This window comes from Leopardus geoffroyi, chromosome D3, assembly GCF_018350155.1.
Source record: "Leopardus geoffroyi isolate Oge1 chromosome D3, O.geoffroyi_Oge1_pat1.0, whole genome shotgun sequence".
In the NCBI taxonomy this organism is placed as follows: domain Eukaryota; kingdom Metazoa; phylum Chordata; class Mammalia; order Carnivora; family Felidae; genus Leopardus; species Leopardus geoffroyi.
In genome coordinates, this window is record NC_059339.1 from 41,261,210 (window position 1) to 41,284,073 (window position 22,864).

General features: G+C 35.1%; 1 protein-coding gene across 2 annotated transcripts in view; it reads left to right on the forward strand.

The window, feature by feature from the left end:
* The window catches only part of METTL4 (methyltransferase 4, N6-adenosine), a 52,205-nt gene extending 37,838 nt beyond the window's left edge, over nucleotides 1-14,367 (forward strand). For both annotated transcript variants that reach the window (XM_045459744.1, XM_045459745.1), the window contains exons 6-9: nucleotides 3,670-3,844; nucleotides 6,605-6,711; nucleotides 7,105-7,196; nucleotides 12,775-14,367. In XM_045459744.1, coding sequence (XP_045315700.1) covers nucleotides 3,670-3,844; nucleotides 6,605-6,711; nucleotides 7,105-7,196; nucleotides 12,775-12,920 — 520 coding nt within the window. In that variant the 3' untranslated portion in view covers nucleotides 12,921-14,367. The remainder of the gene's footprint in view (nucleotides 1-3,669; nucleotides 3,845-6,604; nucleotides 6,712-7,104; nucleotides 7,197-12,774) is intronic.
* The last annotated feature ends 8,497 nt before the right edge of the window (nucleotides 14,368-22,864 follow it).

Consider the following 22,864-nt stretch of genomic DNA (forward strand, 5'->3'; position numbering starts at 1 on the left):
AAATAAATGTTAACATTTAAAAAAAAATATTCAGTTTAAATTTCATTTGCTTTTTACTTTAATGAAAATTGATAGTTTTTTAGGTTATTCTTATCCTTTTTAGAAGTTTTAAAAAAGTAAAACTTTAAAAAAGTAAACTTTAAAAAAGTAAACAAGTCCTGCATTTTTGGGGGCAGCTTTTATAAATCAGAAAAATAGACTTATTCCTTTTATAATATTTTGTAATAGTTTTACACAGCATATTTTGACATTTTTTTGTTTTTTTCCTCCCATTTAGCTTATAGGTGTGTCTTTATGATCTTTTTGTAGTGTTTATTGTATTGCTTCTTTCTCTTAACTTTGATTTTAGAAATTCCAAATTTTGAGAAAATTTGAAAGAATAGTACATGAATGTCAAATTACCTTTCTTCTAGATTCATCAGTTATTAATATTGTACCACATTTGTGTGTATTTTCTCTCTCTCCATCTGTCTGCTTTTTTATCTGATGTTGTAGACATCATGCTTTCACCCACAAATTCTTTGCATGTGTCTCCTAAAAACAAGTATATTCTCCTACATAACTATAATACCAGTATTACTCCCAATAAAGTTTAATATTGTCAAATATAGTAGTATCAAATATACATTAAATACTAATATATATATATATATATTTTTTTTTTAACCTCTTCTCAAACTATTATTTATGGCTATATTTTTCTTTTTGGTTTTCAGATTTAAGCTCTAATCGAGGATCATACATTATGTTTGTTCTTTATTTTTGTTTTATTCCTTTACTGCACAACCATCTCCTGGCGTTTTTTTTTTTTTTTTTTTTTTCAGGTTATTGACTCTTTTTTAAGATCCCATGCCACTTTTCTGTAGATTTCCTACCATTTGGATTTGTCTGATTATTTTTTCATGATTAGATTCAGGTTAAACATTTTTTGCCTAGAATACTACCTTGGTGATAAAGATGCATATTTTAGAATTTGTTGAATAACTTCTAGGAGAATAACACTAATAAATGGAATATTTCATTCTCCACTACCCCTGGCAAATAAACCCAATTAAATAAAATTAAGACAGTCAAAGAATCTGTAGTTATTGGGAACATCAGACTTCAAATTTTTGACTTGATGTTTTTCACACTGTGGCAAACTTAGTTTTTAATTAAAAAAAATTTTTTTTTTAACATTTATTTATTTTTGAGATATAGCGGCAGAGCATGAGCAGGGGAGGGGGAGAGAGAGACACACACACACACACAGAATCCGAAGGAGGCTTCAGGCTCTGAGCTGTTTGTTAGCACAGAGCCCTATGCAGGGCCTGAACTCACGAACTGTGAGACCATGACCTGAGCCGAAGTCGGATGCTCAACTGACTGAGCCACCCAAGAGCCCCAAGCTTTTAATTTTTTAAATTAATTAAAAAAATTTTTTTGAAAGAGCAAGGGGCAGAGAGAAAGAATTCCAGGAGGGGTAGAGGGAGAGTGAGAGAGAGAGAGAGAGGGAGAGAGAGAGAGAGGGAGAAGTGGGGCTCACCCAAAGCGGGGCTCGAGCTCACAAACTGTGTGTGAGATCATGATCTGAGCCAAAGTCAGATGCTTAATGACTGGGCCACCCAGGCTGCCCTTAGTTGTTTTTAAATTATCACTTTGATTATATGAAATGCTAGCCTACTGGAAGAGCACTGGTCTGGATGGCAGAAAACTTGGGTGCAGGAGATCGGAATTATTTTACTTATTTGTTTAAGAAAATACTTATTGATCACTTCCTTATATCATACAGTTGCTGTGTATGAGAGTTGGATTCCAATATTTATTGCATTTGGCCTTTAGGATGTCATTTACTTTTTCTAGAACAGGTATAATAGTAGAAGCCTATTATAGTCCATTGAGGAATAACATAAAAGAAAGTAGAAAGACTAAATGCATACCAGTCCTTAGGTTAGCTGTAGACATTAGAAGACTGAATTGAGGGAATTTCTTGTCTTTTTTCTCTTCTACTACCTCCTTCCCCTCTTTCTCTCTTCTTTTCTTCTTTAATATTGAGGCTGATGGTAAGGAACTACTAGTGAGGTTGAAATACAAAGGAGAAGAATAATTAGCATTATAAGATAGTACAAAATGGGAATAAGAGAACACAGCTGGACTGATAAGCTTTAAATAGGTGAAGCCATACCATTTCATTTAAGAGGAAATGTATAGAAATAAGTGAAGGTATATAAGAAGAGAGGGTTAGGAAATTGAAGGAGTCTGTTGGCTTTTATTTTTACTGATAATATGAGTTAACTTCATCTGCTAATAGTGAATTTGGGCAAGAGATTTGAAAAGAGATGAGGGTTTGTAGTTGACCAAGAATAAATAAAAGAATTGATGAGTAGTTTTAGTAGTTTTGAGAGCCTCAGAATGGGTTTAATTGAGCCAATTCTTCACTTCTGCGTTTTTCACCATCAGATTTTCCCCATATGAAGAAGTAGAAGTGAATTGTGTGGAAGTTGATTTGAAGATTGGAGGTTTGAAGGAGCTGTGGGGTGAAGGATAAAGAGGGGATGGGAATTTAGGGTGCTAATGAGAGGACAGTGAAATGATTGATGATTGCTAGTCTGTGGAGAAGAGGAGCATGTGGTCAGGAAGAAATGATAGACTCAGTAAAAGTAGAGGGATGGGTCATGGGATGCTTTGGTAAGGTTAAAGAATAGGTAAGAGATAGGTATTTACTGCCAGAGATTGATGTTTAGTTTGAGATGGAATTAAGTATGAGTGATGCCAAGGTCCAGGTTGGGGTCACTGGGAATGGAATATTGAGATGAATGTAATTGTATTTGTTTACGGGAAGATTAGGCAAGGTGTGCACATTATATAAATTGTGTCTTGAAATTGCCCAGGATAATGGCAAGATTTGTGTTGGTAAGGGAGAAGGTTCTTAGAGCTTAAGGCTTCATCGATTATGGGGAGTGTGGAAGAAATGGGTTTGATAGAACATTATAGTCTAGCATAGCTGGGATGGCATGTCCCTCAAGGAGAAGTGGATTTTATGCAGATGGAGGAGTATAGCCTAGAAGCAGCAATAAGAGAGCTAGGAGAATATTGACCCTTCTCTCTTTCTGGTGTGTATTGAGTGTTAGAGAAAGGGCCACATTCTTTAAATTGGATATTATAGAGCAAGTAGTTTTAGCAAGAGAAATCAAAGTTTGTACTGTTAATGATTCAGAGGTGCAAGACTATACAGAATATTTAAAAGATGAAAGTATGAAGGTTTCAGAGAGCCCAGTAGAATTGATTGGGAATAAAAAAGAAGCAGGATGATACATTGAGGGTTGGTGGTTTCAAGACTCACTGTGATAGGGTCCCTGTATATTGTAGGATTAGGAAAAACAAGCAATAATGTTTGTTTAATTTTGAATGGGAGAAAAGCATATTAGTGAAATTACTGAAATGTAATACAGTTAAAAATGATAAATATAGCCTGGCAATTTTTCACTGTTAAAAATGAAAATGGGTTAATTCCAATTTGCATGTAATAGTATGTCCACTAGGTGTCACTGTGGCCTCATATTTAGTTATATAAATAAACTGCTATAAGAGCTCTGTGTTTGTGGAGTCAGTATTATATGGGTCTTTTCTCTGCTTATTTTTCCTTTTTGCAGTGAACTTTGCTAATATTTTTTTTCTGTTTATTTGTAGGTACAGTTATTTATCACCACTGCAAATAAAGGAGATACTTATCCCTAAACTGGCTGCTCCAAACTGCCTTGTTATTACTTGGGTGACCAATAGACAGAAGCACCTGCGTTTTGTAAAGGAAGAACTTTATCCTTCTTGGTCTGTTGAGGTAGTCGCTGAATGGCACTGGGTAAAAGTAAGTTCAGAAATTAACTTATTTGTTATTATGTAGCGTGCCATGTAAGTCACATAACTTACACATAAATGTAGCATGTAATTTTTAATGCTTAGCATGTTACTGCTCTACTCCTTTAACACGGTCTAATTAAAACTTTTACTTTGATACTTTTTTTTTTTTTTTTTTTTTTTACTAAATACTTTTATTTTCTTATTCTCGGAGGCTTTTTGCTTATTTGTTCTGTGTCTTTTTATAGTAGAGTCCCAACGTGCTGGCCTTAGGAAGTCACTCAGGGAGATATCAGGATGACATTTTAAAAAGCTCTGATGTCTGTAGTTTAAAAACAACAAACAAAAACTTTGGAAAATCTGTTTAGCACTAAACATAGAAATAATCTTACCCTTCATTTTCTTCCTCTTTTCACATCCACAATTTCAGTCACCGTTTGCAACTTCTTTCCTTCTTTTTTTTTTCTTTTTCTTTTTTCTTATGTTGCTGGGGATGGGAGAGAGAATACCCAAGTAACTCAGTATGGAAGAGGTGGAAAGAACCAAGAACCTTACATACTTTGAATTTTATCATAGGTCCTCAGTGCCTATGTGCTGCTATGCCTATTTTTGAAAGAAATGATTCTAACTCTTGGATTGGTTGACTGGTCTTTAATATCTCTGCTTGCTATAAAAATAAAAAAATACAGAAAAATAAGGCATCAGTTCAGAGTCCGTTGGACATCTTTTTAAAGATTATTGTCTACTTAGATGAATCCTGCAAAAGCACTCCTATATTTTAAAAAGATAAGCCAACTTGTCAATTGAATGTTTAGTATTTATATAGCTGATATATTCATTTTAGACAGGAGAGTTCTATGTTTATGTTCTTCCTATGTATTTTGTAGTCTACTGGTATATCTTTTATTTTTTAAAGTTTATTTATTTATTTTGAGAGAGAGAGAGAGCATGAGTAGGAGAGGGGCAGAGAGGGAGAAAGAGAATCCCAAGCAGGCTCTGTGCTATCAGTGCAGAGCCTGACACGGGGCTTGATCCCACGAACCATGAGATCATGACCTGAGCTAAGATCAAGAGCTGGGACCCTTGACCAACTGAGCCACTAAAGGCTCTTCTGGTATATCTTCTAAAAGCTGTGTATATTGTTTATTTGCACCTATTTTAATGGACTTGGAAAACAAACATTAATAGTTGTATCTGTGCTTTCATGTTGTACCCTGGGCTAAGCTTTGGTTGATTTGGTTGATGTGGACATTGACAGGAATATAAAACCCATTCTACCTTGTACATTATTACAGGTTTTTTATTGTCAGAAACTGGGGCCAAAGTCAGGGAAAAGGTACCTTCTGAAATCAAAACCAATAAAATGTTAGCACATAAAAGCTAAGATTATTTATTTGTAGTAGTAATCAGCTCTGAGAGATGATATGATAAGCCTAGAATTTAAGACAAAAATGCAGTAAGTGATATGAAACACTATTAGGTAACTATATGTACTGTTATAACAGAAGGAGTAATTTGCATGGAATATAGAAGATATCCAATAATAAGAACTTGTCTGTATTTGTACAGCACTATGTGAAAGAGATCTATCTCTTATGGGTCCTAGAGGTGATAAAAGGACTACCGATTTGGCTTTTTAGGTATCTTGATGTTGAGTAAAGTGTTCCATAGATAATAGATATGAATATTCTGATAGTGAAAATATGTATTTCAATGGTTAATAAATTGATATTGTTATTATAAATAGTGTTTTCAGTTTGATTAGCTTAAGTGAGTCTTTGAGAGTATAATAACTCCAGGTGAAATGGTAAAATTGAATTTCTGGATTTATAATGCCAAGGGATTAGACTAAGTATTGTCTATTTTATCAATCCCTGAGTTGTTTTATTACTAACTCTCGCTCTGACAATGTTTATGACACTATTTTCTATGAAGGAATATACTTTATTGTAATCTACTTATTTATATTATCAGTAATCAGTAAATGTTATTTGAGTGAATAAATGAATTAATGATGACATGGCTTCCAGGAATAAATTTTAATGAAAAGTAGATTTTTATGTGTAAAGTGATATTTAAAATATTTTAGTCCCTTATAGTTGCTCTGTCTAATGTGATAGTCACTAACCATATGTGGCTCTTCAGCACGTCAATTATGGCTGTTCAAAATTGAATTGATGCTAAGTGTAAAATGTACATTGGATTTCAAAGGCAGTATGAAAGAAAAAATGTGATACACCTCAGTAACTTTTTGAATTGATTACATATTAAAATAATATTTTGGATATGTGAAATTAAGCTAAATATATAATTAAAATTATTTTTACCACATGCTTCCAACTTTTTTTTTAATGTTTATTTATTTTGAGAGAGTGTGTGCATGTGCGCACTAGGGAGGGGCAGAGAGAGAGGGAGGGAGAGAGAATCTCAAGCACGCTCAGCGCTGTCAGTTCAGAGCTGAAGTGGGACTTGAACTCATGAACCATGAGATCATGACCTGAGCTGAAATCAAAAGCCGGACACAACCGATTGAGCCACCTAGGCGCCCCAACTTCTCACGTTTTTAATGTTGCTAGTAGAAAATTTAAATTACAAATGCGGTTTGTATTTGTGGTTTACATTATATTTTTATTAACACTAGCCTAGAGGTTTAATAATTTTTTTTCTTTGGTGGAAATTGTATAGTGATAGATAAAAAGCCAGACTCTTTCCTGGGTATTTACAGATGTATGGTTTAATTTTGTTTTGTTTTTTTGACTCCTCCTATCAGATCACCAATTCAGGAGAGTTTGTGTTCCCATTAGATTCTCCACACAAAAAGCCTTATGAAGGTCTTGTACTGGGGAGAGTTCGAGAAAAAACTGCTGTACCATTAAGGTAGGAAAGATGATTTTTCAAAACTGTATAAATGTATACAATTATACATTTTATAAAATTAACGGCATAATGATCATTGATTTTCCTTAAATTTTTATATTTTTGAAAATCTGAAAATGGCCCAGACCAGAAAAGTATGAATGGTATGGCACATGAAATTTTATATTATCCTTTGCTTTATATAGTGTGTAACTGCCATTATTGAAGAAAAGGAAATTATCACTAATGTCTCAATACTTAAATTGTTGATTTTGATTATTTTTTCTATTCTTGAATTTATTTTTAAATTCAGATAGTATTTGAAAAGTAAAAAAAAAATCAAGGCAACTGTGGCTTATATATGAAAAATTGTCCTTTAAAGTATAATTTACATTGTTGTTTTGTTTTAATTAGGAATGCAGATGTAAAAGTGCTTCCTATTCCAGATCACAAGTTAATTGTCAGTGTGCCCTGTACTCTTCACTCACATAAGCCACCGCTTGCTGGTATGTCTTTATAAAATAGAATTGTTATGACTTCTGTCAAATTGAGAAAAGGATTAAATTTAGTATTTGGTGTAGACATTTGAAAATTAAATCAGATGTTTATTTTTATTAGTTCTCTAAAATGTTGTAGAAGAATTTATGAATAGTGTTTTTTGTTTTTATTTTGCTGCAAAAGCTTTATTGTTTTCATTTGGTCCATGACTTGAGAGGGGGCTCCATGATGGTTAAAGAGCTGCCTAGTGGCTGCAGGGAGAAGTGCAGGCAGAAGCTCTGACATCAGGGGGTGTGGAGGGGTCCCTCAAAGGCTGCTGGGCTCCAGAGGCTCCTAATTGTGCTTGAGGGTGAGCCTTTCAAAGAGATACTTGGCCTTGCCCAGCCCAGCTGGCGGCCATCCAGCCTGTGGAGGTTAGTTAGGTGGTTACCCAACTTCTTGATGAATTTTACCTCCTCATGTGGAAGTGGCTCTCTGGAAAGTTACAGAGATGGGGATTTGTGTACACAGAGCCCAGAGCATGCATATCTAGAAGGGCCTGGTTCAGGTTCTTCTTCAGGGCCATGACAACTTCCATGGCAACGAGGGCTTTGCCTCACTCATCCTGGGAGGGTTTCTTCATGCTTTGGCAGATGGCACAGCTGCTGCACTGGTTTTGCATCTTCCAAGAGATGCTTGGCCAACTTGTGGAAGAAGTGCCCAGGCCCTCCAAAGTCATATTGTCACAGTCAAAATAGAAGCCCTGAGAGGTAGGTGTAGGAGGCCCACAGATCCAGGTTGATCAGGTGGTTGACACCTCAGTAGAATAATTCTGACAAATCTGGGAGCTCATTGTTGGTCAGCAATAAGGAGCTAACCACAAAAAATGGTGTTGGCTGGTCCTAGAGGTTGTGCCTGGTAAGAAGGTTGGAAAGTAGTTAGAAGGTGGTCAGAGACTGGTTCCATCTAAAGACTGTTGAATAAGATTATGAACTGTTGATGCGCCGCATAGGTTCATTTTATTTCACCTCTGCTTTTCCCCTTAATACCATTTATTTAGGTTCCCCTTGGTTGTTACTGCCCCACTGTCCTTGATAGACTGATGGGGCATATGAGGACTGTAGTTCTACTAGTGGCTTTATTTTACTATGAGGGCTCTGTCCCTAGCTTGTTCTGAAATCAGGTGCTTAGAATAGCAGTCAGAGACATGGTTAGAATCCCCTTGATACTTGGTAGAGACTCAGTTTTATGTTGAGGTAGTGTTGCTTTTCTGAACCTCCGGAAAGGTAATTGCTGCAGGCTACGGTTCTTACTAGTCTTAATGCATTGGTGTAATGTTCATCATTCAGCGAAACTAAGCACCAAGGAATAGTGGAAAGGTTTGGATTTGGAGATTGACTAACATGAGTTTGAATCCTGACTCTGCTACTATATGTTACTCTAACATGTTCTACCTGAAAGTCCTCATTTAAAGAGAGACTAATGGTATTTAATCTTTCAGAGTTGTGAGGATTGATTATAATGTATTTGAAATTCTGTAGCATATAGTGGAAGGTTAGTGTGTGCTAAATTTTTCAAGTGATAGTTTAAAAAAATAGAATTGTAAGTTCATGAGAGACACCAAATTTGATATGAGTTATCTATTAAAAATTTTCTTTAGGAATATCTTTTGTATTGATTTTGTGATCCTCACTTAAAAAACCAAAAACTTTCGAGATGCTGCTCAGGAAAACTATAAGGTTCCCAACCTATCATATTATTTTGTAGAATATGGGATAGAGCTAGAATACATAGGAAAGTGAATATAAATTTCCAAGGTAATTTATATTGATAACACTTAGAATTTCTTTTATCTTAAATTGCTTATACAGAAGCGTCTTGTAGTGTTGTAGTGTTACTTCATTTGAAAAATATTCAGATGTTTACCTGATGATCCATTCTTTGACTTAGAGAAATGCTGAATGAGTAATTGTCTTTAAGCTGTGTACTATCGTAGACTCTTTAATGCATTAAATATGTGACTTAAATGAAAAGTGAGAGTGTACTGTTCTTTGAGAAGAAAATAATGGTTGGCACCAGTTATATTTGATGGAGGAAATCTAATTTGTATTCTTTTCATTTGAATTTTATCAGTTAAGTATCAAAGAATAATTTAGTGTTTTTCTTAGGGATTTTTTTTTTTTTTTTTTTTAGTTTTTATTTATTTAAGTAATCTCTACACCCAGAATGGGGCTCGAACTTATGACCCTGAGATCAAGAGTTGCATGCTCCTCCTACTGAGCCAGCCAGGCGCCCCAGGGCTTATGTTTTTACTTTTAAAAATCTAAATGCTAAGACCTAAACTTTCATTCCAAAATTATAGTTAAAATATTCATCAATTCCTTTTACATAGAATAAAATAATGTTTAAATATTAGTCTTAAGAAGCAAGGTTTTAAAATGGTAAGTAAAAATTAGTCTTTTATTAATGCTAATAAAAATTAGTCTTATAGCCTGTGTATGAAGTGTAGTTCTGCCATATTCCCAGTAGAGAGCAGCACAAACATATTTTTAGGATTTGGAACATTTGAAAAGAAAGATTCTTTGGGGGGAAAATCTACATGACTTGATATATGTAATCCTTATGTTTTAGTTAGGTAGTGGTAGACAAGAAGTATTTGTAATTCTGTATTTTTGAATTCATGTTACTATGTCTAGCAAGTGCATGTACAGAAGTACAGAGCCATACAAACTAAAGCCACCAAAAAACAACTTTCAGATTTCTGACTGTAATTTACTCTGAAATCATAACTCTGGGATTTGGGATACTACATGTCCTATATATATGCTTAGAACTTACATGTAAAGGTTCTTAAACTGTTTTGTGCAAATTTGTAAAGTGAAATGTTCTTTTACTTCTAGAAACACTAAGATTTTTAAAAATTTTTAATTGATTTCTACTGCTAACTATAAAAAAAAATTTAAAAGATACATATATAAGTCATAAATAGCTATAACTTATCACATAACCTTATAAATGTTTATTAAATTTAAAGATTTAAGGTGGGAAAATTATGAAAGTATTTGAATCAAAATTGGTTTTCATATTTTACCTTAGAGGAATCTCTACTCCCTTTTACTACTTTATTCACTAACAGTTTCTGTCTGAAGAGTAAAACACAGTTTGATGAGATTTTGTGCACAGGTGTTCGAGCTGCTTCTCCCCCCGCGCCCCCCCCCCCCGCCCCCCGGGCCCTGCCCCTTTGCTCCTAGAGCAAAAGAGGAATGACTGGCTATGTACGGATTATTTCCTCTTCTGTGGTTAGTAGCATGTTTTACTAATGTCCGATGTGATGTAATTATCTTAAGTATGTGTATATATCATATTCATACTTAAATTTATACATTGGAATTTACTTTTTAAAAATAGAGATATAATTGACATATAATATTAATTTCAGATATACAACACAAGGGCTCGTGTATGTATATATTGAGAAATAGTCACTGATCACAAGTCTAGTTAACATCCATTACCACACATAGTTATAAAATATTTTTCCTTGTGGTTAGAACTTCTAAGATCTCGAGTTTACTTTTAAATTGATACTTAAGATTAGAAAAGAAAATATTTTCATTAATTTGCTCTCATTTCTTTTGCTTTGTTTTGAAATGTGGTTAACATTTTAAAAACATTGCTCCTTGATTTTCTAGTTTTCTCAACCAGAAAAAAAAAATACACATGCAGAAACGTGTTACCTTGGGAAAGTAGGAAGTAGTAAATGGGTTTAGGTTTTATGTACTGTATTGTCAACTCCAAGTACATGGCCATCGTTTTCTACTAGCTTGTGTACTCTTAGAAAACATGGATAACTGTTTCCTTTGTTAAATTCCATAGCACTAATTATAGTGAGTGCTCAGAATAGTAAACAATTTTGACTGTCTGACTCCAGTTTAGACTCCAGATTAAGGGTCTAAAATAGAGTTGCTAACATCTTTGTGCCTAAAAACTGAAAAACTGAACAAATAAGAAAAGCAAACAAAATTTTCCTTCACTATAACCTTAGATGACAGTAAAAGTGAATTGAGGTTGGTAAGGCATTGAATTCATGAGGAAAAAATAGAAATGTGATATAGGTTTATTGTCCTCTAAGACTCTGGGGAAATTTTCTTTCAGGCTTAATAACATTTAGTTATAATTATACACTTAAAAAAGAACCAGAAGTCTCATGTTGGCACCTCCTAAAAACTATCAAAGCCCAAATTTGAGTTCAGTTGGGTTATAGACAATTAATACTTCATAAATTCCTTGATTTTTGGTGAATAAGACCAATGCTTTTAAACAAATAAACCGTTATTTTGCTGTGAGAGCAACTGGAGAACATTATGAAACGTTTTTAAATATATTTTCTTTCTTTCTTTCTTTAAAAAATTTTTTAATATAATTTATTGTCAAATTGGTTTCCATACAACACCCAGTGCTCATCCCAAGTGCCCTCCTCAATGCCCATCACCCACTTTCACCTCTCCTCCACCCCCATCAACTCTCAGTTTGTTCTCACTATTTAAGTCTCTTATGGTTTGCCTCCCTCCCTCTCTGTAACTTTAAATACATTTTCTTTTAAATTTTACCTATATCAAGTACTCCTAAGGAATACTTATCATTCCTAAAGGGAATTTGATAGATTTCTTCTAAGCTCAATCTTGTATAGCAGTTAAGAACTATATTTAGAAAATACTCTTCTGTTGACTTTTCATCCCTCAATTATTATTTTCATACCCAGTTCCTGTAATGTTAATATAGCTAACCAGAACATGATCAAGGTTAAATTGATTTAAATATTGTCATCCAAATGAACATGTACTTTAAAAAAAGGCTTCTATGGTATATTCTTTCTGTCACTGTATATCATAGCATTTAGTCACCATATATATGATGTACTTTTTTTCTCAAAAATAAAGTTTTCAGTAGTTATTAATACATATATACATTAAATAAAAAATACTTATCTGTGGAAATAGTATGGTGAAATTTTAGGTAAAAAGGGTCTATAATTTGGAAATGAGGGAATGTACTATATCCAGTTATAGCTAAGAGGATATTGTTATATTTGTTAGTTTTGTGTTCTCAATATTTTTATTGATGCCTAATTTTTCATTTACTGCTCTTTTGCTAGTATATATGCTTGCAGACACTTATATTTTTATCTCAGTTTTTTAAGTGAATTGTTTTTGTATTGTTCCTATACACTTATTTTTCATGTGTGGATTACATTTATTAAAAAATTAAGTTAGTACTCAGGAAATGTGTCAGTATTGGAAAATTGAAAAGTCACCTGTGTGGGTGTTAAAATCCTTATTTCTCATCTACAAATGAAACCTGATAAATTAGGACTTCTCAAAGTTCTGATGGTATTATCCCCAATCTCAGGAGTGCTCATTTCAAATGATTTCTAACTATAAATAGTAAAGCCCTGTGATGAAATCCTTGAAATTAATTAGCTATCCTCCTCCCACCCCTTTTTTAAAAGGAAACATCCCTGTTCTTTTCTTTGCTTTTAATTGCTAAAAGGAAATTGATTCCTTTCTTAATAATAATTTTTGTGTTTTTTTTCTCTTTTTTGGACAGAGGTTCTAAAAGACTATGTCAAGCCAGATGGGGAATGTTTGGAATTGTTTGCTCGAAATTTACAGCCGGGTTGGACTAGTTGGGGCAATGAAGTTCTCAAATTTCAACACATGGATTATTTTGTTGCTCTGGAGTCTAGAAGCTGACTGTGGTCTTAAAGTTGTGATTTTCTTCAGTTTTTCCCCACCCCTTCTTCCTTCATTCTAACTGATTGTTCCTTTTCTTACCAACCAGTATGCTTAGAAATGTAAACAGGACTTGGTTTTTCTGCAAAAGACCATAAGTGACTAGTCTTTATGTAATTTTGAGATGAATTTACTTCAGTTGCATTAGTATTCCCCATTATTCCAGATTCACTGTAAATAAAAAGGCAAGCAGTTAGAAAAACGACAAGACTTTGTTATTGAAAAAGTTCAGAAAGCATGCACTGTGGACCAGAGGTCATAATTCTGCCCATGGATATGTTTTGTTTGGCCCTATGGTGTTGTAAAAAAAATTTAAACCACCATTCTAAAAAATGAGGGAATTTCACATAAAGTCTAGATTTCTGCTTTTCTTTAAACATCAGAAGCTCTGGCTGCACTGTGGTCTGTATTCTTTCCTGGCATCAGCAAGTAGGAACCACTGGTAGCAGCTCACTTGGGAAGGGACCTGTGTTTTGCAGTTTACTATAGTTAACACTTGCTCCGTGCTACTCACTTGTGTTGTCTACTTGGCCCCTTTGCAACCTAAACTTATGACCTTCGGTATACTGTTACGTTCTGGAAAAAATACTGAAAGACCTACCAATCATCATTGTGTTGTGTTTATGAAACATTTTAGAGGGTTTTAAATTGCATTCAAGGTCACTTTTCAAGTGCTTCTTAGTTTTGCTTTGTTTTCTAGGAGAATATTTAAGAAATATTTCTTATAAAAATGTCAGAAAATAAACAGTGCTTACGATTTAAAAGATATATTATTTACAGATTTTCCACAAATATTTCTTTAGTAAGTAAAATATTTTTACTGAAATGATTCTTTGAAAGGCATGCTGATTTATTATGTATAATCTTTTTTCAAATTGAGATATAATTTCACATAAAATTCTCCAGTTTTTAGTATAGCATTCGATGAGTTTAGAAAATGTATATACAGTTGTCTATCTACCACCATAGTCATAATATAGAACATTTTCTTCACCTCCAAAACTCATGTGCCCAATTACAGTCATTCCCTTCCTCCCACCCCTGGCCCTTGGTAAACAATGATTTGTTTTCTACCATTAGTTTTGCTTTTTTAGAATTTCATGTAAACAGAATCATAGAACATGTAATCTTTTGTGTCTGGCTTCTTTCCCTTAGCATTTTGACAAAAGTATTTATACAATTTACAGCTTTTTTATAAATATTTATCTGCTAAGTAAAATGTTAGATTGAAATGATTATATGACAAAATTAATTCATTTACTGATTTTGCCAAAGGGAAGTGTTATTTTTGAAGTTTGTTCATTCTTTGAGTGTGTGAATATGGTAATATAGGCTTAACTTTGTATTTATAGGGATACTCTAACTTGTTACAGAAATGGAAAAAGGTATTAAACTTGAAGCAAACCTCTCCAAACCTCATTTGAAACTCTTTCCAGCTTCTTGTAGTATTTATAGATTTTATATAGTTTGTGGAAACATTTTATCCTCACCAAGTTTTTGGACTTTTATTTTTGCATCACAAATCCTGATACTTGAGAGAAAAAGAGAATTTTTATTCACTCAGTCTGGTATTCAAAACACAGAAGTTTGTTTTTTTTGTTTTTTTAAGAAACAGTGGTTCTTGTCTTACCTCTGCTCCTAAGGTGTACAAACTCTGGGCCTTGTTTGTAATTCCTGTTTAAGTGTTGGGCTCTTTTTTGAACAAAGGATGATTCTGGAAAACGGAACAGTCACATGCCATGTGGGAACAAAAAAGCCAGACTAAGATTAACCTTTGACTTCATTACCAGAGTTTAGCCAACTGACCTAATGAACTTTATTATCAAATTTATTTAATAAGATATTTTCATTCAGAGATTTTTATATTACCTTTAAAACTTCTTAGGATTTTCTTTTCTATCATATTTTTTTACAGACTTAAATTCTTTTAGGATGCTTGGAAATGCTCAGTCAAAGGGATAGACCCTATTACTCAGCCTTTATTTGTATCCTCTAGTCAAAGTTTGACTTAGTTTCTTTCAGTTTCTTGGCCACTTTAGGCAAGGGCCTCTTTTGTATAGATGGTAATAAGTTCAGTGTAGCAGTCAGTGCATTCTGAAGCCAACTTGCTTAGGTTTGAACCCCAACTTTTTCAGCTAGTAGCTTAAGACTTTGAGAAAGTTAGTTAAATCTCTATGCCTTAGCCTCTTCATCCATAGAAATGGGCAATAATAATAGTTATCTCTCTTTAAAAAAATTTTATTTATTTTTGATAGAGAGAGACAGAGCAGAAGTGGGGGAGGGGCAGAGAGAGAGGGAGACACAGAATCCGAAGCAGGCTCCAGGCTCCGAGCTGTCAGCACAGAGCCCGACGTGGGGCTTGAACTCACACACCTCAAGATCATGACCTGAGCCAAGTCAGACGCTTAACCGACTAAGCCACCCAGGTGCCCCTATAATACTTACCTCTTAAGTTGTTATGAGGATTAAATGAGTTGATACACGTAAGGAACTTAGAACTGGACTTGGAATATTTTAAGTGATCAATAAATGTTTGAACTGCTTGCGTATTTTTCAGTTTCAGGTCAAAAAGGTTTTCTATCACAATCTCTACTCAAATTCAGGAGATTCACCTGAATACTCTCCATAGAGTTTTTCTGTCTGAACATCATATTTTCTTGATCTTTTTCTTGAGATCAGATTTCCTAGCTTGTACCTGGTTTCTTACATGAGGAAGATTTGAAATCCATCATTCCCATTGTGGTCCTGCCTAAAAACAAGTAACTAAAAACAAATTAAAACAAAGGCCATATTTAGTGTTGGGCTTCAGCTCTTGATTGTGTACTGCCATGCTGACTCTGAACTTCATAGTTACTCTGCATTGTTCTTTGATGACTTCCATAGGTGGTTAATTGGTGGCCTTTCTGATGTTTTTTCTACATTCAGAGACTTTAGGCTCATGTCATGTTAATTTTGGTTCAAAATAGATCTCTTACACTTTGCTAGATGATCTGTTACCCTTTATAGGAACTTGGTTTTTATGTGCAACCGCTGTGGACTGAATGTTTGTACCCTTCCAAAATTCATATGCTGAAACCCTAACCCTCAAGTGATGGTACTTAGGGGTGTGGCCTTTGGGAAGCAATTAGAGTTAGATTAGGTCATCACGGTAGGGCCCTCATAATAGGATTAATGGCTTTATGGAACCTCACTCTGCATGCACACACCAAGAAGAGGCCAGGTGAGGACAGAACCAGGAAGAGAGCTCTCACCAAGAACCTGACCATGCTGGCATCCTGATCTTGAGCTTTGACCCTCCTGAACCCTGAAGAATAAATGTTTATTCAGCCTGGAACTGACTGAGACAGCCACCAAAGGGATTTTCTAGTTGATAAGGTAAAGACCAAGTAAATAAGGCCTTTTTCTTCCAATGGTCTGAAAGGCACCAGTGGGGAATAGGATTTTTCTCTTGGATGTCAACGTTTTCGAGAGGCGACCATTACTGTGGGCTGGTTGTTTTCTTGGAAGAGGACAGAGAGTTTAGTCCATGACTTAGGTCTGGGCCTGGCTTTAATTGCTCCCTTTGCTCTGTCCTTGTTATAGGCTCTATTTACTCTGTCCTATTCTAGTTCTTCCAATTCTGTGACTCAAACTCATTTTTATCAGAAACCCTAAACATACCTTTTCAGGTTTGGTACCCTAGAGACATATCTTTAGTGAATTTTTATATATTCAGCTTTAGTGAGACTTTTGGTTTTTTCTTGATAGTGATTCAGAGGAGGATTATAATTACATTAAAGGGGCTTTCCTTCCCTGAAGATGCTCTCCAGTTCACCTCATTTGACTCCTATCATGCACCATTGGCCTACCACACTCTGGGAAGCACCACAGTGCTGTTGGCATAGCTCTCTGGTTATCAGAGTTCTTGTACTTCAGTTATGTCACTTTACCCTCAAAGCAGTTTTATGAAGTTGTAGTTATAATGAAGGAACAGGTTCATAGAGGCTAGCTGACATGGCTAATAAGCGATAACTAAGACTTGAATTCTGATTCCTAAATTAAGGCACTTTATGTTGTATCATGTTTGCTAATGAACCTGAGATCTTAATAATAGGCTCATTAGCTAATAATCAGAGGATCTGTTGGGTGGCCTGAAGCGATTTAGAATGGTTTATATATAATGATCCAAACAAACCTTTCTCAATATATGATATCACCAGTCTTGAGTTTTTAACACAGTATTTTTTGTTAGAGATTTTAGTGACATGGGTTGAACTAATAGCCCGAGTTCCACTCAGAATCACTCAGAATCAGACGAGCTGTTAAACCCGTTGACATAAGCCATTAGCACATTTACCATGCATTCATGTGTCCCTCAATCAGGTTAGGCATTTTAAGCTCACATTTTAAAGGAAACTCTTCTGCAGAATATAGAATTGGATTTGAAGGCAGCTATTCAAGTGGTTAGAAAGGAGAGATTAAATAAGGTAAGTACAGGTGCAAATTATTATATGTACCATGGTGACCTGTTGTCAGTGTTTGGATGTACGGACCAACCCAGAACTCTGTAGATGGTTTTAATTAAATTCATGGTTCTATTGACTAGTCTCCTCCAGCTTGAAAGCAAGTCAGAATACCATGATAACTCCACAATCAACCTTTCCCTCTAAATATTACTAGGGGTTTACCTAAATCTTCTGGGGCTTCTGGGAACTTGAGGAGAACCTCTTGGACTTTTTCAGTAGCAGTCCAAGTCCTTGGGACTGTATAAAAACAAATTTATCTCTAGGGGTGGAGAACATGAGGAAAAAATTTTTTTCATTCACCATTTACTTTTTCCAGTTAGGCTTTGGCCTGATTATCAGATAACTGTGACACAACATGGGACAAGTTTGGACGACAGCTAAGGCAAATGAATGGTCACTTGTAGTATTAAAATCATTTTTGGTCACTATCTTTAACAAAAAATATAAGGCACCCAGTTTGATTTTTAGCTTCTTCTCCTAAAATCACCCTCATACATCCTGATTATTAGTCAAACTGGACTGTTTGTTGTTATTTAAATTTAGGAGTCTCTACTTTTGCTCATGGATTTTCCTCAGTCAGAAAAAAAGACTAGGCTGTGGGATCAGCTGGATCTATGTATTGAGTCTTGATATTTATCTTCTGAGTGTCTGAATAAGTATTTAACTATGCTATCCTGTTTTCTGAGGAATAAGAAGGGTAATCTCTAGACCTAGTAGGATTATTATGAAGTGAAGTAACATATGTGAAGGTATCTAACATAGGACCTGGTACCTAGAAGTTATTCAATGTATATGCTTATTTCTCTGTATTTACTGCCTTCCTGGCAACACCTTTTATTTCATGATCCACTTTTTTTTTTCTTTCTAAAGGGAGGCTTTTATACTTGCCCTTAGAGTCATTTTCCACATATATGGATTATCCAGATAGGTTTTTTCTCACATTTATCATGAAAACAGAAAGTGGTTTATTCTTTAGGTGGCTCACTGAAAACAAACAAACAAACAAACATATAGATGAATTCATATCCTCTTGAATACATTGTGGGAGGTAGGAAAAATTTTTATTTATGTTTCTCATACCAGCATATACCTAGAACTGCCAATAATTAATGAATGAATAAACTGACTCTTGGCCTCAAGTATCTTTGAGTTAGGTAAGACTCATGTAAGAAACCATTAGAACATAATAAACCACAGTATACAGTCAAAGACTAAAGGATGGAATAGGTGGAAAGTGATGCACAAGTTTAGAGAAGCAGATCACTTAGAGATCACTAAGCAATATGAGAAACAGAGAATAGGAAACAAGTCTTGATTAAATTTTGGTTTATTTTCTAACTGTAGGAGTAACTGTGATGATGTTAGTAGACAGTAGGCAGCTAAAATGTGTGAGTTCAGAGAAGTTACAAAGAAAGCATTCTGTTCTTTCTAGATTGTAAACTTTAAAATTTTTTTCTCCAGAAATCCAGAGGATATTAGTACATGCAGTTTATTTGATCAATTTAATAGAACTAGAGGCTAAATTAACTGAAGCTTTTTTACCTGCTTCTCTAGATCTTCTACCTTTTGAATGAGAATGTTATTTGGGCATCTTTTCTAGAGTTGTCTAGCAGGATTATATTTTAAATGTTTATTTATTTTGAGAGAGAGAGAGAGAGCATGAGTGGGAGGGATAGAGAGAGGGAGAGAGAGAATCCCAAGCAGGCTCCACACTGTCAGCATAGAGCTTGACATGGGGCTCTATCTCATGAACTGAACTGTGAGATTATGACCTGAGCCGAAATCAAGAGTTGGAAGCTCAACCAACTGAGCCACCCAGGTGCCTCTTGTAGGATTATTTTTATGATTCTATAGCTGTATTGAGGTATAATTGATACAAATTGTGTATACTTATAATGGATAGTTTAATGAGCTTTGACTTATGTGTGTACCTGCAAAGCCACCATCACAAACAAGATAATAAACATGTTATCATTATCTCCCAAGATTTTGTCAAGGTCCTATATAATCCATCTACCATAACTACCCCTCTACATTTTATCCCTAGGCAATCACTGATCTGCATTCTGTACCGTGGAGTTGTGTGCGTTTTCTAGAATTGTACATAGATGCCCTAACAAATTAACACAATCATAATGGCTTAAAAAAACACTCATTATTAGTTTACAATTTTGTAGGTCAGAATTCTGGCAATCTCACCTGGGTCACTGCCTAGGATCTCAGAACACCAAAAACAAGGTGTTGGCTGGGCTGAACTCTTATCGAGGCTTTAGGGAAAATCCATTTTTAAGGTCATTCAGGTTGATAGCCCAATACGGTTCTGTTTCCTTGATAGCTGTCAGCTAGGGATCAACTCTCAGTCCTTGTCCATGGCTCCCTCTATCTTCAAAGTCACAATAGCACTTTCAGTAACTAGCCTTCGACTCTAACTTCTCCATGTGCTGTCATCTAGAGAAAATTCTCTGCTTTTAAAGGGCATTTATGCTTAGATTAGACCCACTTGAATAATCTCCCTTTTGTGAGTGTTAAAGTCATTATATTCACAGGTTCCAACCAAATTCAAAGGGGAGGAGACTTTACAGTTGTGAAGCTCTTTGGGAGTCTTTCTTAGAATTTTGCCTACCATGGGCCCAGCCTCTGGCCCCCAGAATTCCATGTCTGTCTCACATGTAAAATACATTCAGCCCTTCCCAAGGTTTGCAAGGGTATCATTTCATTATAGCATGAATTCAAAGTCCATGATCTCATCTAAATTTCATCAACTTAAAAGCCCCAAATCTCATCATTTAAAAAAATCTAAATCAGGTTAGAACAGAAGCTTCTGGTATAATCCATTAAGTACAGCTTCTGGGAAAATTTCCTCTCCATTTGTGGACCTGTGGAACTCAAGAAACAAGTGACCTGCTTCTAACACAACCAACATACAATAGCGGGACAGTTAAAGCATTAGAGTTATAGCTATTCTAGTTAAAAAAGAAGATATGGGAAAAAAAATGGCCTTACTTAAATCCAAATCAGTCTGAAAATCTAGCCAGGTGAACTCTAGGCAGACTTCCTTGATTAGAATTCAATATAAGTTTAGTAAGGCCTGGCAATAACCCTGGCTCCCAGCACTTAGGGCTCTTGGCTCCACCCTCTGAGCTATGGTTCATCTCTCTTGGCTTTGGTTTTCATCCTTTGTGTCATCCTTCCTTTTCTGTGAAAGGTAGCATGTGTTTACAGCTGACTACTTTTATCAGCCTGCTTCCTGGCAGTATAATTGGAGTATAATTGACAGCTTTCTTTTAATTTTATACTCTCTCCCTTTCAGCCTAAGCTGGTATAATTTCTGCTGCTCTAAAATTCTCAAGAACCTTGTGGACCTTGTTTCGAATTCAAGGGGATTCACTCATCAGACAAGAGCCAGATCCACAGATTTTGAAAAGATAATCCCTTCTCTTTTTTTGCCTTTTCCTGAAACGACTGAGGGCCAATCCTCTTAAACTTCCTTGAGTCCTCTTGGTTGGTTGAGAAGATCTATTAGGAATACCCTTCATCTCTCTGAAGGATTTTTTGTATGCCTGAATACTCTGGCCTTTTAATCTTTCCAAGGTTTCATCAAAGGGTTGGACAGTCACCCACCCAGCCATTTCTTTATGCCATGATTTCAGAAGCACTCTCTTACTTTTAGCATATTTTGCCACCTGGAAAGGCCAAGAATTTCCTAAATCAGCATCTTGATTCCTTAAGACGCTTCCCCTCAGTTTATCTCCTCTTGAATTTTACTATAAGCAGCAAGAAGAAACTAGGAAGCACCTTCAACGCTTTGCTTGGACATCTTAGCTAAATATTCAAGTTTATGACTTTTGAATTCTGCTTTCCACATAACTGCAGGATATGATTTGGCTACATATTATGCCTTTATATAACAAGGATTTCCCTCCCCTAGTTTCCAGTGACATGTTCCTTACTTCTTCTGAGCTCTCACCAGCATCATCTTTAACTGCCACATTTCTACTCATAGTTTGTTCAGGACTTCAGTCATGCTCCTCCAAATTCTTCCAGTCTATGCCCCCTGCCCAGTTTCAAAGTCACATTTTAGGTATTACCACAGCATCCCATATCTAGGTACCAGAGTGTGTGTCACTGTTTTTTTTTTTTTTGTTGTTTTTTGTTTTTTGTTTTAGTTATCGTGTAACAAATTACCACAGACATAGGGATTTAAAACCATCTTTTTTTTTTTTTTTTTTTTTTTTTAATCTCACAAATCTGTAGGTAAGAATTCTAGGTGGGCTAGACTGGATTCTTGGCCTATGGTCTCAAGGCTAAAAGCAAGGGGTTGGTCAAGCTGGACTCTTATCTGGAGGCTCTCAGGAAGAATCTGCTTCCAACTTCATTCAGATGGTTGGAAGAATTCAGTTCCACGTGGTTGTAGGACAGGTCACTTGTTTCCTTGCTGGGCCATAGCAGTGGTTGCTCTCAGCTTGCGGAAGCTGCACTCCCATCCACTTTCAGAACCAGCAGCAGTGTGTCAAATCCTTCTTGTGCTTCTGATCGCTGCTATCAGCCGGAGAAAAGGCTCTGCTTTTACAGGACTTATGTGATTAGGTTGGTCCAGCTGGATAATATCCCTTATTATATAGCATAATCATGGGAGTGATATTTCCTATTCACAGGTTCCACTCACAGTCCAAGAAGAGGGGATTCTACTGGGTTACTGGGGCTCAATTAAGAAAATTCTTAAAATTTTCCTACATTAATTTTTTTGGTAGGCCTTTGTGGTGTTTTTAGTGTGGGGAAATTATAAATAAAGTCTCTGTGAGCATTTGTATGTGAATTTTGGTATAGATCTATGTGTTCATCTCTTTTGGATATATACCTCAGGGTGGAATGTCTGGGTCATATGGTAGGTATAAGTTTAACTTTTTAAGAAATAGTGTATTCCAAAGTGATTGTATTATTTTATATTCTCTACAAGCAGCAAATGAGAATTCCTGTTTACATCCTTGTCAATGCTTGTTATGGTCATTTAGATTTTAGCTATTACATGAAGTAATAGCTCATTGTGGCTTTAATTTGTATTTTCCTAGTGACAAATGATTTTTAGCCTCTATCCATGTACTTATTTGCTATCTGTATATCTCCAGTGAAGAATCTGTTCAAATCATTGCCTGTTTTTTATTTGGTTGTTTGTTTTTATATTATTGAGTTGTAAGTGTTCTTTATATATACTTGATACAAGTTCTCTGTTTAATAGGTTTTTAAGATGTTTTTTCCTAGTCTGAGATTTGCCTTTTAATTTTCACAGCAACGTCTTTTGTTTGTTTTAAAGTTTTTTTTTTTTTTTTTTTTTTTAATTATAGGTTCACAGGAAGTTGCAGAAATATATGTAGGGAGGTCCTGTGTACCCTTTATCTAGTT